The following is a 14,005-nucleotide window of genomic DNA, read 5'->3' as shown; positions in this document are numbered from 1 at the left end:
TGGCTGAGAGTCAGGCTGCTCATTCAGATCGGAGCTTAGTAGGACACACACACACACACACACTCTGGTAAACTGGTCTAACTGGAAACATGAATCTCCAGCTCAGATTTGACTGTTTGTCTTTAACATATGTAACTTTCTAATTGAATCAGTTTCACTGCAGTAATACAATTAAAACACACCTGAAGCTGCAGCTGGTATTTTGCTCAAGGGCACCTCAGCAGGGATCATAATACCTGCAGTCAGGTGAGTCCTGATCTGATACCTGCACTCGCTGTTCACCCTGCTGTGTGAAGGGGACAATGGTGTACTATTAAAACCACTGTGTAGTAATACTCTGTTACAAGTAAAAGATCTGTATTCATAGTATAAAGTATTCAGAATAAAATACATACTTAAAGTACTAACAGTTGAAGTACCTTATGCAAAATAGCTTTTTTGAGAACAACTAATTTGGCGTTTATGTAGTGATGTAATCATTTTAACATGTTGTATTACACAGTATATGTCATGAATAATGCAGGAAGGAGACATACTCGATTAAAGGCTACTGAAGTGCAGCACTGGAGTACATATACTCCTCATATGCACTGTCAGTGACAGACTGAGAGTCTAAACCCATCATAAGAGAACCTCCAACTGATCAGCCTGTTAAAACACACACACACACACACACACACACACACCTGTGATGTCTTAGTGCCTTTGTTCAGTCTCACCTCAGAGTCTGATATCAACAACATGACTCATTCTTTCTCCTGGGCACACTGTGATGACATCGCTGTGTTGAGCTCAGTGCAGTGACCTCATCCTCTGTGACATCACTGCTTGGACTCAGAGGTGATGTCATCGCTTCCAGTTACTCTGCAGCTGTTTGTTTTGAGAGCAGAGTGCAGAACCAGCGCCCCACCCCCTTCTGTTCCTATCACACCCCTGTTCTGTTCTATTCCAACAGCTGTATCCTGCAGAAACTGAGCTCTTCAATAAAACATCAGGCTGCAGATTTGACTTAAAGCCACAGACACATGCACACACCCTCACCCCTACATTTAGAATAAATCTTTATTGGAGGCTTTGCAATGTACAACATTTCTATTAGACACACTTGGAAAAGAGAAAACTATGCAGACAGTTGTGTACATACGAATACGTGGACATGTCAGTGATACACAGACTGTACAACCACACTGACAATGTGGCTCAGAGCTCCCAGCTGATTGGCTGCAGGTGACATCATCATTTGGGAGGTGGGGGTTTCTCTTGCTTCTTGTTGCTGCTGCAGCCTCTCACTCACCTTCACACACACACACACACACACACACACACACACACACACACTGCAGCTGCATTACATCATCTGGTTCAGTGCATGATGGGAGCTGTAGTCTTCTGCTGACACAGCAGTAACAGAAGTAACCAATTACATTACAGGTATAAGGTACTTGTACTTTATTTAGTGTTTGTATTTGAAGCTACTTTCTTCTACATTTGAAATAAAAAAGTATTTTAGTTTTTAAACTAAATCAGATGTGGCTGAAGTACATATACTTTGTACAAATTAAAAAGTGTTTGCCTGAAGAAGTGCTCATTTCCCCATAGAAACAAAGTATTTGAACCAGTGCTGAACTTGATGCTGTTGATATTGTTAAATGTTTGAGTCCAGATTTATTCCACACGTCTCATAAATCAGTTTCTGCAGAATCCAACATGTTCAGTTTAATTCATGAACAGCAGAGAAAAACGTCTGAACAGTTACTGTGAAAAACTCAACCTTTAGTTAGAAATAAAAAAACAAATGCTAAAGCTGCACAGCAGAGAAAGGAGAAAATATTTATTCTGAGCTCATTTCACATGTGTACTGAAAAAGTCAAACTAACGTTTAAAATACTGTTCAGTTCTGCATCTAATGGATAAACTAGTAGAATAAACTAACACAACCAACTAAGAACAAGTCACTTTAAATTTGCACCTTTCAATCATCTTCTCACAACTTTTTATTAGCATGAAACATTTGCAGGACTGTGCAGCCTGCGTGGAGCTCCAAGTCTTTTCTCTTGTTTGATGTGTGAATGAAAAGCGACAGACAGGCGAGTTCGGCTGTCAACCAGAGCAACAGAAGGAGGCGTTAACACACAGACACACAGATCTGTGGTGTGTCTGTGTGTGTGTTGCAGTCAGGATGAGTAACAGCTCATTGTCAGCCCTTTAAATTTAGATCTGACATTTCCTCAGAAGCACATCAACCCAACAAACCAGATCAAACCGGATCGCGGCAGATCCAGTTCTTGATCAGGATCAACTTCTGTCTGTGTGGAGCTTCTCCCTGCACATAGTGCAGTGAAGTGACTTCAATAAAGGCGATCGGGTTTACACACAGTCCAGCAAACTGATCAAACTGATCAAACAGGGTCAGACGAAGATGACTGAGAAAACAACGAGTGAGTGAAACTGGTAGAAATAGAGAGAAGCTCATGGGGGAATTGTGGACCAGGTGTAGGGAATTAGGTCATTAGGACTGAACAGAACGTCTGAGGGCATCAGGTGGAGAAGAGGAAAAGACTGGAGGGAGGTGTCAGAGTGTCTGTTCACAGTCAAACATGCCTTAGAAACAGACCTTTGCTCTGAGTGGTTCTATAGAGATCTGTCCAGTTGAATTCTCTAACGTTACTAATGACCTGTAAATATATGTAAGCACCAGTTTTGGGGGATTAGTTTTCCTGCACATAAATCTAACAGATCCTGGTAGAAACCATGTGGTGTCAGTGTCTTTGTACCTCGATGTCAGCTGAACAGTAACAGATGATGGTTCTGATGTGACTGTGCTGAAGAGCTCGCTGTCAGCGAACAGGAGGATTCCTCTGAAATAAACCTCCACTGCTCTGAACCCACACCTCCTCCCCCTCCTTCACCTCCTCCCCCTCCTTCACCTCCTCCCCCTCCTTCACCTCCTCCTCTAGCTGCCCTGCTGAACCAATCACAGCTCAGCATCCCTGCCAGCCAATCAGATAGCAGCTGGGTGATGTCATGCAGCAGGCTGCCGTTGGGTGCTGATGCTGCTGAGCCGAGCCGCAGATCTTCAGTCTGAACACAGAGAACAGAGACGGAGCATCACTGCAGGGTGAGTCCAACCTGCACACACACTTCCACACTTTTATTCATGTTTGCTGCTCTTTTGTGTTTTCCTATAGTTTCCTGCATGTTTGCAGCTCAGATGGCTGCAGCCTCGTTTCAGAACAAAAAACAGAAACGTGAACAGATGAAGTAGGCTTCACTCCTCTGCTTCAGCATCCTCTTTATCGTTGTCATCTGTTTCTGTCTCTGATGCATCGTTTTCTGGATCTTTCCTTTTTTCTTTCTGAGTAGTTTAGTGTTGGAGCTTCGTGCTCGACTCTCTGCAGAAGCTGATGCGCTCACTGGCAACAATGACATCATCGTTTACTCCCTGCACACACACACACACACACACACACACACACACACACACACACACACACACACACACACACACACACACACACAATTTTTGTTTGCATTATTCCTTTTAACATATTTGATTAAAACACATCGCTCTGACTACAGATTTGTGGTTTCCAGTGTTTTTCTGTAGGAAAATTGTAAATATTAAAGTGAACATTTGTTGCTTTTATCTCTTTGTGTTTTGAGGCTCTTCAGACCGAACAAAGTTAAAGGGTCTGTTTGGTTTGGTTGTGAACATGGACAATTGTTCTGAATGATAAATGAAAATGTGCTTGAACTGTAAATGGGAAATAATCCTAAGCTGCAGCTCTGCTGTTTATGGACACCAACAGGCAGATTTAGTTTTTCTTCTATGTAAATGTGAATTTCCATTTTATGCACTAACTGTGTTTGTGATTTCAAAGTTCGTAGCAGCTTCTGCTGTTAAAATCTGATTACATTGTTTTTTTGTGCAGCTGCAGCTTCACTCTGATGGACTAGTCTAAATTCCTGCAGCGTGTCGTGTCTCTGTGTTTGGCGATGATGCAGCCTTCACACTTTCGATGGGATATTTTAATCTCTTTGGCTGCTAAATCAATGACAGCTCATACTTAGATCTGCACAAATGAGTCACTGTTTTTAAAAAGCACAAACAAGCTGGTCAAATCTGTGTCATTAGCAAAATCTGACCTTTGAAGCAAAAAGCCAGTTCTGTACAGGAATGCAGATCCTGTTAGTGACATGTGGAGCTAATCTGTGTGTGCATGAATACATGGAATATTTTTTCATCATCAAATGTTTACAAAAAGATACTTGGTTACAGTTCATTCTATTAGAGATAGACTTAAACAAAGGAAAACACATGTTTAAAGGTTCAGATGTTTGGACTCTATGTTCCTCTCAGTTTTTGACAGAGACCACTTGAGGCCTTTTGTGACCTGAGCTCAGTTTTCCAGGCAGGTTTTCCTCCAAGTTTGTTTGTGAGCGTTTGTCCCTTCATGAGCTGCTCAAGTTCCTGTGAGAGGTGCTTCAACATGCCACTACCTGAGCAGCATTACAGGGCAAACACGATCCTGAAAACTGCTGTTTCAGCTCAGCGTTTCCTCTGCAGGTGAAACAGTAAATAGACTCATGTGTCCGTGTCTGTCTCTGTCCTCAGGAACAGACTCTACCTCACCACAGTGTCTTTGAAAGAAAATAGCAGCAGCAGCAGCAGGATGACTCTTGCAGGTAAAACCTGTGTTTTCTGTGTTTTTCTGGCTGATTCTTTTTTCTGTCTTCTGAGATGTGAATTAGTTCTGAATTCTGGCTCAGCTTCTGTGTTTCTCTGTTCCAGCGTATAGAGAGAAGATGAGAGAGCTCCCCCTGCTGTCTCTCTTCTGCTCCTGCATCCGTCCTGAACCCAGAGACGACACAGACGACAAAAAGGAAGGTGAGCGACACTCTAACTAACATCAGCCTCAGTTCAGTCTTCATCTGGGAAACAATAGTTCGGATTCATTGCTATTTCTTGAGCTTTTAACTGCAAACCACAGTCTCCTCAGTGGATGCCATTTGCTCAGCTGTCAGGCAGATGGCTTTGTAATAAGTACTGAAGTAATGCAGGATTTAACACATGAAGTAATGCATTATTCATGGTGTCATGAATCCCTGATGCTCACATGAACAGTTTATCAAGTCACTGTGACTTTTCAGTTAAACGTGGGACTAAATGTCTTACAATTCAAACTTAGAGTAAACAGGTTTTTTTGTAATTACCTAAAAATATTTATTTAGTTTAGTCTTTTCAAATGGAAATCTACAAATGCTTTTAAAGGACAGAAGTTACTATGAACTTTAAACTCGTAGAATATATTTTTATTTGCTTATAAGTTGAGGCACAACTGCAGCACACACATAGTTAATGAAATCACAGCCAGTTTATTGTGGTGATGATAACAACTGTAAGATCTCACTGAAAACATCAGAAATCCAGTATTGGACCTTCATTTGTCTATTAAATAAATATCAGACCAGTGTAGATGCACGTCTTCATCACCTTTTCTAACTGTGATGCACCAAGTTAAATTCTGCACATGTAAATGTGTCATAAATTACAATCTATTAACAAATACCTCTGCAGTAACATAAAGTATATGAACTTCAAGCTCTAGCAGTCCAACATTTCCACTGGATTATATGACATGTTGTAGCCTGCAGGAGATGAATTCTGCTGAGTTTGGTGATTTGAATTTTCTCTTCCACTTTCAGCTAAAGCATTCCAAAAACTGTTTTACAGTGTGACTCAGACAGTTTTTAAAATTCATAATGTTAATGAGATTAATGAGCCCATCCCAACATACAATGAATGAGAGAAAAAGAGAATACTGAAGCACCAATTCACATTTAGTCATTTGACAGACTAAATGTAAACTTTCTATTTTAACAAACTGTTTTCTGCAGGTGACATTAATTTTGGTTTGTGGTTACCTCATGGTTTCTTGTTATTCTTGCAGCTGGCATGGTGGACTTGAACTTGTGCAACATCCGGGACATGGAGGTGATTGAGTTGAGCAAGCGGGCGAGCGGCCAGGCTTTCGAGGTCATCCTGAAACCACCCACCTTTGACGGTGGCCCAGAGCTGAGGGCAACCACACCACCTCGACCAAAACCATCACTGGAAGAGATTCAGAAGAAACTAAATGCTGCTGAGGAGAGGAGGAAGGTGTGTGAGGATCAGCAGATTTTAGACTGTGCTTTGTTTTGTCATAACAAAAAACTCCAATGATGAGTAAAGTCAGGAGGACTCATGTCTGTCCAAAATGTTACAACAATCCATCCATTTTGACCTATTTCAACATGGATCAAAAAGTAGTGGCCCAAAAACTGATTCCTGTGGAACTATTTTACAGGGTTTAGAGATTTTGTATTTATTGAAACAAACATCTTTCAAACAATTCAGGAAAATTACAGCCACCACATCTTCTCTTGAACAGATCAAATTGTTAGCATAGAGTCTATATTCAAATCTGATTGGAAAAGGTTTAGTTTTAATTGGTGTTGAAGTAGCAAGTAACAAAGTGTTGTTTGGACATCTTATAGTGGTCACTTCAGATATGATGCCATAAAATTAAACCACAAAAAACTGAAGCTGACATTCTCTCATTCTAGTGACATAAATTTATTGACTTCTGTTTTCTAAAATCAAAAATAATTTTATGTGAATGAAAACAGGTAGGAACTCATTGTAACATCTCCCTCTAGTGGCAGGAGGCAGAGCTGCTGAAACACCTGGCTGAGAGGAGGGAGCATGAGCGGGAAGTTGCTCAGAAAGCTCTGACCAGAGAGTGTCAGGAGCACCGTGCCGACGCTCACAAGGAGCAGCGACAGATGCATCTGAATGTCTCACAGGAGCAGCTGCAGGAGGAGGTGAGGACACGGGGCTCAGTCTAACGATTGATTTGGTACATGATTCAGAATCTGTTTCTCAGAAATTAATGAATTGCTGATAGAGTTTGTGTTGTTTGTGTTTTTCAGGACAAACACAGTGTCGAGGTGAGGATGAAATGGAAGAGGAAAGGGGATTCAGGGGTATTGAAACAAAATGTACAGGCAGTGAGACAATAACAGATTTAAACCTGTGTTTCAATAAAAGACTTTGTTTGTTGAAATCAACTGGAAACAATTATGTCCATAAATAGCCGCACCATCCTCACTCTTCTGCTCTCTATTTCCAGGTGTCTTGACGGCCTGATCACAACACAAGCTGAACTTTATTTGCAAGCCAATTTGGAGGGCCGATGAGCTGAAGGTTGATGTGCCGGGAACCCGGCGCTGCTCCAACTGGGAGACTTAAAGGACGACTCTGAAAAAAGAGACAAGAAGAAGAGGAGGCCATGTAGGACTGACGATGACTCCGACTGCTCGGCCTCTTTTAAGCAACCTGAACTCTTTTTAATGACATAAAATCTTTATAGCGAGAACAACTTGTGAAACAGAGGGACGCTGCACACATCATTAGATGGTTCACAGGGGTTTAACTGTGCTTTGTTTCCATGCCAACAGTGCCAATGCGTTTGTGTAGGTGTGACTGTGCATCAAATCGTCTTCACAAGTCAGAAAGACTGTACCCAACCAACCCCCCTAAAAAACTCATGCAGACCCAGCAGCAACCTGAACAACCCAAAGTAACTGTTACCTGGATGGAGCAACATAAGACTGGAGTACCCCCACCTGCTGTCAGCATTAGATATGGAGAAGTCTGTGCAGCCGGACAGTTAAAGTCATTCTATTTAGTGAGACAGCATGAAGGTTAGATCAGGAAAGTCGGGCTCTGTAGTGACTTGTAGCAGCAGGAACATGAAAGGTGGCTCTTCTCCCCTCTTGGCCAAAGCCAATAAAATTAAATCTGAATCGTCCTGAGATCAATCGAAGACCAAAGATTGTTATAGTTCACGTTAGTGGCTGAAAGTGAAAAGAGTCACAGTCAAAACACCAGCGAGATCCAAGATAAGTTCACGACAATTCTGGGTGAAAAAAGAGACAATTCTGGGTCATAGTAAGTGTACGTCAAATCATCAATAAGATCCTGGACAAACCTGATTTGAAACAAGGTCAAAACACTGATACAAGTCTGACCAAAACCAAGCCTGGGTCAAAACAGAGATGCTATATTTAATAAAAATAAAAACATTTTTTGACAAGGATGTCACAAGGACGGATGTTAAGTTGAGACAAAAGACTCAAGAAACAAGTAAAAACCAAATCCAGACCAAGACAAGCCCAATGCCGGTGAATGAAAACCCCTTGGTGCTTGAGGACTATAGCTCTGTTTTCATAGCCGGCAGATTTTATGTTTCCAATTTTATATTTGGATTTCTCTCATGTTTCTGAATATTAAGACAATACACAGAAATTAGCATGTTAGCATGCTAGCATTCATAGTACCATTTGAAGCTGCATTGGGACTTTGCTGCAGACTGGGTCAGAAAACACTGCACAGTGCTGTAAGATGTTAATCGAGGAAACTTGTGCTGCAAACACTTAGCTCATGTGGCTAACATCAGCTCCATCATATGAACCGTACCCACTCCGCTGATATGAGTGAATTCTAGTGATAATTAACAGATAATCGACTGTGTACAGTGTTTACAGCTGCGACGGTGTGTTTCTGTGTGGGTCAACATCAACAGCCCAGAGCGGCTTCCCCCTCGTTCCTCTACCTGCATTTCTGAAGGCACCAATAGCTTTTAGATGGAAACGCAGCTAATGTAAAGAAGTCAGGATGTGATGATGATGATGCTTATAACAATGTACAGAAATTACAATATATTTTAAATTCCAAAATAAAAAAACAATAACACTTTATTCCTTTGTTAATTTTTATTGAGTCACCGCCACGTTCAGCTTCTGATACATAAATACATCACCAATAAATACCTACTCACAATCAAAATCATAACACTTAAATACAAATTTAAATTAAACCATAAATAGAACACAATATACAAACATGTCCAGTTGTAATGTTTGTTTTCAGACTTCAGCTCCAGGTTGAGTTTAGTTATGTAGTTTCTCCTGTGTTCATGACCGATGTTAAATAATAGAATAATATTAAAAACACATTAATGAAACATCCAGAAGATTACAGAGCAGCATGTCAACAACACGCTGGTTTAAACACTGTCTAAGCCTTTTTTCTATTGATCGATTTATATCATTTATTAAAACTACAATATTCTTTCTCACTACGATTCTGCGTTACTTGACTTACTAAGATTTAAGAATTATAATTTCACATTCTAATATTGCTTCTGTCCGTATTTGTCTTCTGGACTAACTACTCTGATCAGCTGATGATGCTGCTCTTCACTGTTGGTGTTGGATGATGGGTCGGACACAGGTGCAGCCCACAGCGATGAGGCGAGACTCCAACCTGTAGTGGTAACTGTTTGCTTCTCCTGTCCCTGCTGACCTGACCCGGCGCAGCACCAGGACCTGGTGCATGATGGGTCTGGACTCCAGGCTCATATCCTCCAGGCCGTCTGAGTTCAGACAACCCTGCAGCAAACAACGAGCCTCTGACAGCAGGGGGGGGAACAGAGAGTCATCGCGGGACACGCTATGGAGAGAGAAAAGGAACAAGAAATCATTTTAATTCTGTTTATGAAGGATTATTGTGCCGTTTTACTCTGTCCATAAAAACCTAATGAGTGAGAGTGTGTTCCTACTTGTACGTCCACGGGGAGATGGAGGCGTTCTCCAGCGGTCTGATGGTTTTGGGAGGAACCAACGCTTTGAAGTCAAGCTGCAGGGGGACGGTATCCACCACTGTACCATCAGGGGACTTCCTTTGTGTCTTTGAATGGCCACCTCCTTTCAGAAGGACTGCTGCCTCTGTCATCATCATCATCATCATCATCATCACCACACAGGCAGCCTGAGAAAAGGATGAAATCAACACATGGTTAAATAAGTACAGTGTGTTTTTATCTGTTTCTGATGTGTTCAGTCTTAAAATGCTTTGTGTCAAAATAATCTATAAAAAAACTGACTGGTGAAAATACTTCATAATATACTGTGATTATTAAAAATGTAATATGTTAACCACTATTACTTTTAATTAAGTAATAGTAATAGTGAAATACAGTTTTAATTACTTTAATTACATGTACAATATTACATTTACACATTTTCATTTTCAGATTGTTCATGTAATATATCAAGAGAAAATGATAAAATAATAATAAATACTTTATTAAATTGTTGGACAGCTGCTAGAGCATGTTGGCACTACTACAGGGTTTCGGTGTCTTGTCCAAGAACACCTCAGCAAATAGCCAGGAGAAACTGGGACTTGAACCACTCACCCTGGGTTACGTAGCCGACTTCGCTACCACCTGAGCTACTTCAGTATTCATAAACCAGAACATATTAACGTTTAACACTTTACCTTTGCATTAAAAAATATATGGACACATTTATTGTCATTATCAAATTAAATTTTTTTATGAGTGCATATTCTGATAAATATTTTAAAATTTAGTGCAATATAATCTAAAATTTAATTTGAGAAAAATATAACACAAAGATTTTTTTAATAGCAATATATTAATTTAATACACATTCAGTTTCTATGTATGCACTGCACTTAGTGTGCGTAAAATAAAAAGACGCATAATAAAATGTGACATGAATTCATTGAATGAAACATTATTTAGTTACACTTATTTTTGAAATGCTAATTCATCATTCTGGGTTCTACTGGAACTGATTTTAGTGACATTTCATCATGTTGTTCAATTTCAGCCCCAAGCATTTTAGAATGCATTGTTTAAATATTTAATATTGGTCTCTCTGGGCCTCCATACAAACAATCAAACATACCAGTAATACAATAATAAATGATATATTAATATTATTATTAATAATTAATATTACATTATAAATGATAATAAAAATTTCAAATCTCAGTCTAAAGTCAAATTTGAAATTTATACAATAGATTATTTAAACTTCAATAAAACACTGTTACAATGAGTTTGTAATCACACCTTTAAAAGTATGGTAATGAATAATTTATTTATTAGTTTATTAGTTCAGTTTATTCTTTTTATTTATGTAATCATATATTTCAGCATGCGCTATTCATCATATTAGTACTGCCACCTCTATACTAACGATTTTCACTGACAAACATGGTTTTTATTGACTTTAAAACTCATGTTTCAGTGTGACGTTAAGAATTTAGCTGCTCTTACCGTCATTTTGGACGAGGTTGACATCGAAAACATGCTGTGGATCTCTTCTGCTTCGAGTGATTGCTCAGACGTCCTTGTTGTCCTTTCAGTTCTTCTAGCTCTGGTCTTTTTGTGTCTTCCTTGGGCTGTGCTGGAGGTTGTAGCTTGCAGGTGAGACAATTTTCTTCTCTGTTGTGACTCTTGAGGTTTCAGGGTGCCGGTGTTCAGACTGATCTGCTGTCAGTGTTTGCCGGTTCTTTGCTGGTGCACTGATGGACGTTGGTTAAAGCTCTGATTTTTATCTTGATCAGTATCAGAGTCAGCACTGCTGTCGAACTTCCTCTGATGATGTCACCCTCTTTCTTTCTTTTTCTGTCTATGTGTATGTTTGAACCACACACAGCAGACTGCATGACGAGGACTGATGGTCGACCCACTTTCACATTCGATATAGTGTGAAAATTCTTCTGCACTGAAAAGTTGGCGCCGATTTTTTAGGTCATCATACTTCTATAGCAAAGCGTCTTCACCTCAGAGTATCAAGGAGATTTCAGGTTCTGAGCTCTTCAGTATTTACTGACTCAGACATTTTTAATGAGAAGAGAGAAAAAGTTGAATTAAAGATTGTTTAACGAGTTAAATCTGTCTTTTTGCAGAAGAACTATACAAGACACACAGCTGCTGTAACATCTGACAGAAAGCAGAAGCCTGAAGGCCGTTACAGCAAATCAATAATGAGCATTAATGAATCTGGGGGTTTTAATTGTCAGTGTCTAGATGTTGCAGAACATTTTACAGCAGGTCAAAACTGAACATCAGAAACCAGAACAGGTGATTTTCCTCCTGGAAGAACAGAAGAGGTGATTCCTGCACAGGTCCCCAGGCTGTTCACATTCACACCTATGAGAAGTTACCTTCTGGGCATGTCTTTAGACTGTGGGGGGGGGAATGATAGTACCCAGTAAAAACCCACAGAATCACGGGGAAAATATGCAAACACCATAAAGAAAAACCATCAGTGACTGGGCCACACATGAACTAGTGACCTAGTCTATTTGAGGCAGCCCTAGTTACACCAGCATCATTACCAACTGTAAAACCCTAAAGACCTGTTTTTAAAGAACTTCACAGTCCTGCAAAGGTTGACTGGTCCTGCATGTTTCCAGTGTCAACATCACAGATCTGTGTGAGTCTTTTGGTTTAAATCAACTCATCTGGTCCAGTGCTTCCCCTTGAAAGTCTTTCAGCTATGGTGGAAAAAGAATGATGCAGGTTTTGTGTGCAAAAATATTAGATTTTAAATTTAATATTTATTTCTCGTGCAGCACAAAACTGTTGGTATTGGACGGTAGAATGTGAGAAATCTCACACTGTGTGATGATTACTTACTTAAACTGGAATTACTGACACGTCCTTATGTTGGTGTACACATTGAACATGCAGTACGTCCGCCTGCAGAACTGTGTGTCTGACACTGTGGTCTGTAGCACAGGTGATCCACAGAGGACAGTTCTGTCTCCATTCCTCTTCAACCTGTACACCTCAGACTTCAGGTACAACCCAGAGTCCTGTCATCTTCAGAAGTTCTCTGATGACTCTGCAGTTGTAGGATGTATTCAGGGTGGAGATGTCACAGAGTACCAAGGGGTGGTGAACTGGTGTGGACTAAACCATCTTCAACTCACCATCAGTAAAACATACATCTGCTGTCATTCCACCCTGGACTGTAATTACTGATCTATTTTTATCCATCTTACATATTCTGTATATACACTGAGTTTTCTGCATTGATGTTCTGTTCTGATCTTTTCTAGTTGTGGTTCCTTTTACTTCAGTCTGAGTTGAGAGCAACTGTAAAAAGTTGAATGTTCATATCAAACATTATTCCATGTGCTGCAGCTGCAACATGTGAAGAACAGAGAGCTGCTGCTCATCAAAGACAGTGTGTAACCCACAGATCTACAACCCTACAGGTCTTGTATGTGGTGTCGTCCAACTCTCATATTAAAGTCTCTGTTTGTCCTGCACGTCACACTCATGTACCTTCGACCTGAGGGTAGAAGTGTGAACAGTCTGTGTTGGGGGTGGGTGGGGTCCTTAAGGAGGACACTGCCCTCTCTGACGTCCTGGTGATCTTCTCAGTAGTCTTCACCCCTCTCTGCAGACGTTTGCGATCCATCACAGTAGTACAGCTGACACAATCATGTATGAACATGTGTAGAGGGAGGGTGAAATGTACGTGCTGATTATTTTTTGCTGCTAATGTCGTTTCAGTGGACGGTCTCTGTCCAGTGGTAGCTGCAGTTTGTACCGAGGCAGAACTATCGGATGAAGATGACACCTTCTATTTTAACCTGGTTTATGCTCATTAATATTTTCTTCCATTCATTTTGCCTTATTTGATGTCGTTTTTCACTTGTTCACTTTCGAGGAATCAGTGACAGAAACGAACATGAGCCACAAGGAACGTGTTTGAGTCACATCATGACATCATAATATGTCATATTGTGCATCACAGGTGCTTTAATGTCGTTCATCTGATGCAACAGGAGAAATTTATGAAACTCTCCACTGTGGTTTTAATGTGGGGCCACTGGTCTGGGCCCCTGAATCATTTGAGATCGCCCCCTCTTTCTTCAGCTCTGCTGGGTGTTTTAAAATTTGCTGAGTTGTCATGTGATGCAGGATGTGAGCATGTTGCAGAGTCTGACCTGGTTTACAGTCGTGTTGTGACTCAGGTCGGCCCCGATTGCAGCATCATCACTACTAGGTTTGTTTTGTGACTGTTTTTTTGTTTCAGCCCACGCTGCCAGCTCACGTCTGACCTGGTT

General features: G+C 40.5%; 2 protein-coding genes across 2 annotated transcripts; one reads left to right on the top strand and one right to left on the bottom strand.

Moving 5' to 3' along the window:
- The first annotated feature begins 3,073 nt into the window (after positions 1 to 3,073).
- Positions 3,074 to 8,784, top strand: LOC113173969 (stathmin-4-like). The gene is made up of 7 exons (XM_026377579.1): positions 3,074 to 3,118; positions 4,616 to 4,686; positions 4,793 to 4,888; positions 5,952 to 6,160; positions 6,700 to 6,864; positions 6,973 to 6,990; positions 7,173 to 8,784. The coding sequence occupies exons 2-7, from the start codon at positions 4,674 to 4,676 to the stop codon at positions 7,179 to 7,181; spliced, it is 510 nt and encodes a 169-aa protein (XP_026233364.1). The 5' UTR covers positions 3,074 to 3,118; positions 4,616 to 4,673; the 3' UTR covers positions 7,182 to 8,784.
- A 26-nt stretch (positions 8,785 to 8,810) lies between these two features.
- On the bottom strand, positions 8,811 to 11,522 carry il17a/f1 (interleukin 17a/f1). The gene is made up of 3 exons (XM_026377578.1): positions 11,196 to 11,522; positions 9,666 to 9,874; positions 8,811 to 9,556 (listed from the first exon to the last, which is right to left on the bottom strand). The coding sequence occupies exons 1-3, from the start codon at positions 11,226 to 11,228 to the stop codon at positions 9,304 to 9,306; spliced, it is 495 nt and encodes a 164-aa protein (XP_026233363.1). The 5' UTR covers positions 11,229 to 11,522; the 3' UTR covers positions 8,811 to 9,303.
- Between the last annotated feature and the right edge of the window lie 2,483 nt (positions 11,523 to 14,005).

The sequence above is a fragment of the Anabas testudineus genome, chromosome 3, assembly GCF_900324465.2.
Source record: "Anabas testudineus chromosome 3, fAnaTes1.2, whole genome shotgun sequence".
NCBI classification, from domain to species: Eukaryota; Metazoa; Chordata; class Actinopteri; order Anabantiformes; family Anabantidae; genus Anabas; species Anabas testudineus.
The sequence above is the reverse complement of the archived record's forward strand: the minus strand, read 5'-3'. Positions and strand labels throughout refer to the sequence as shown.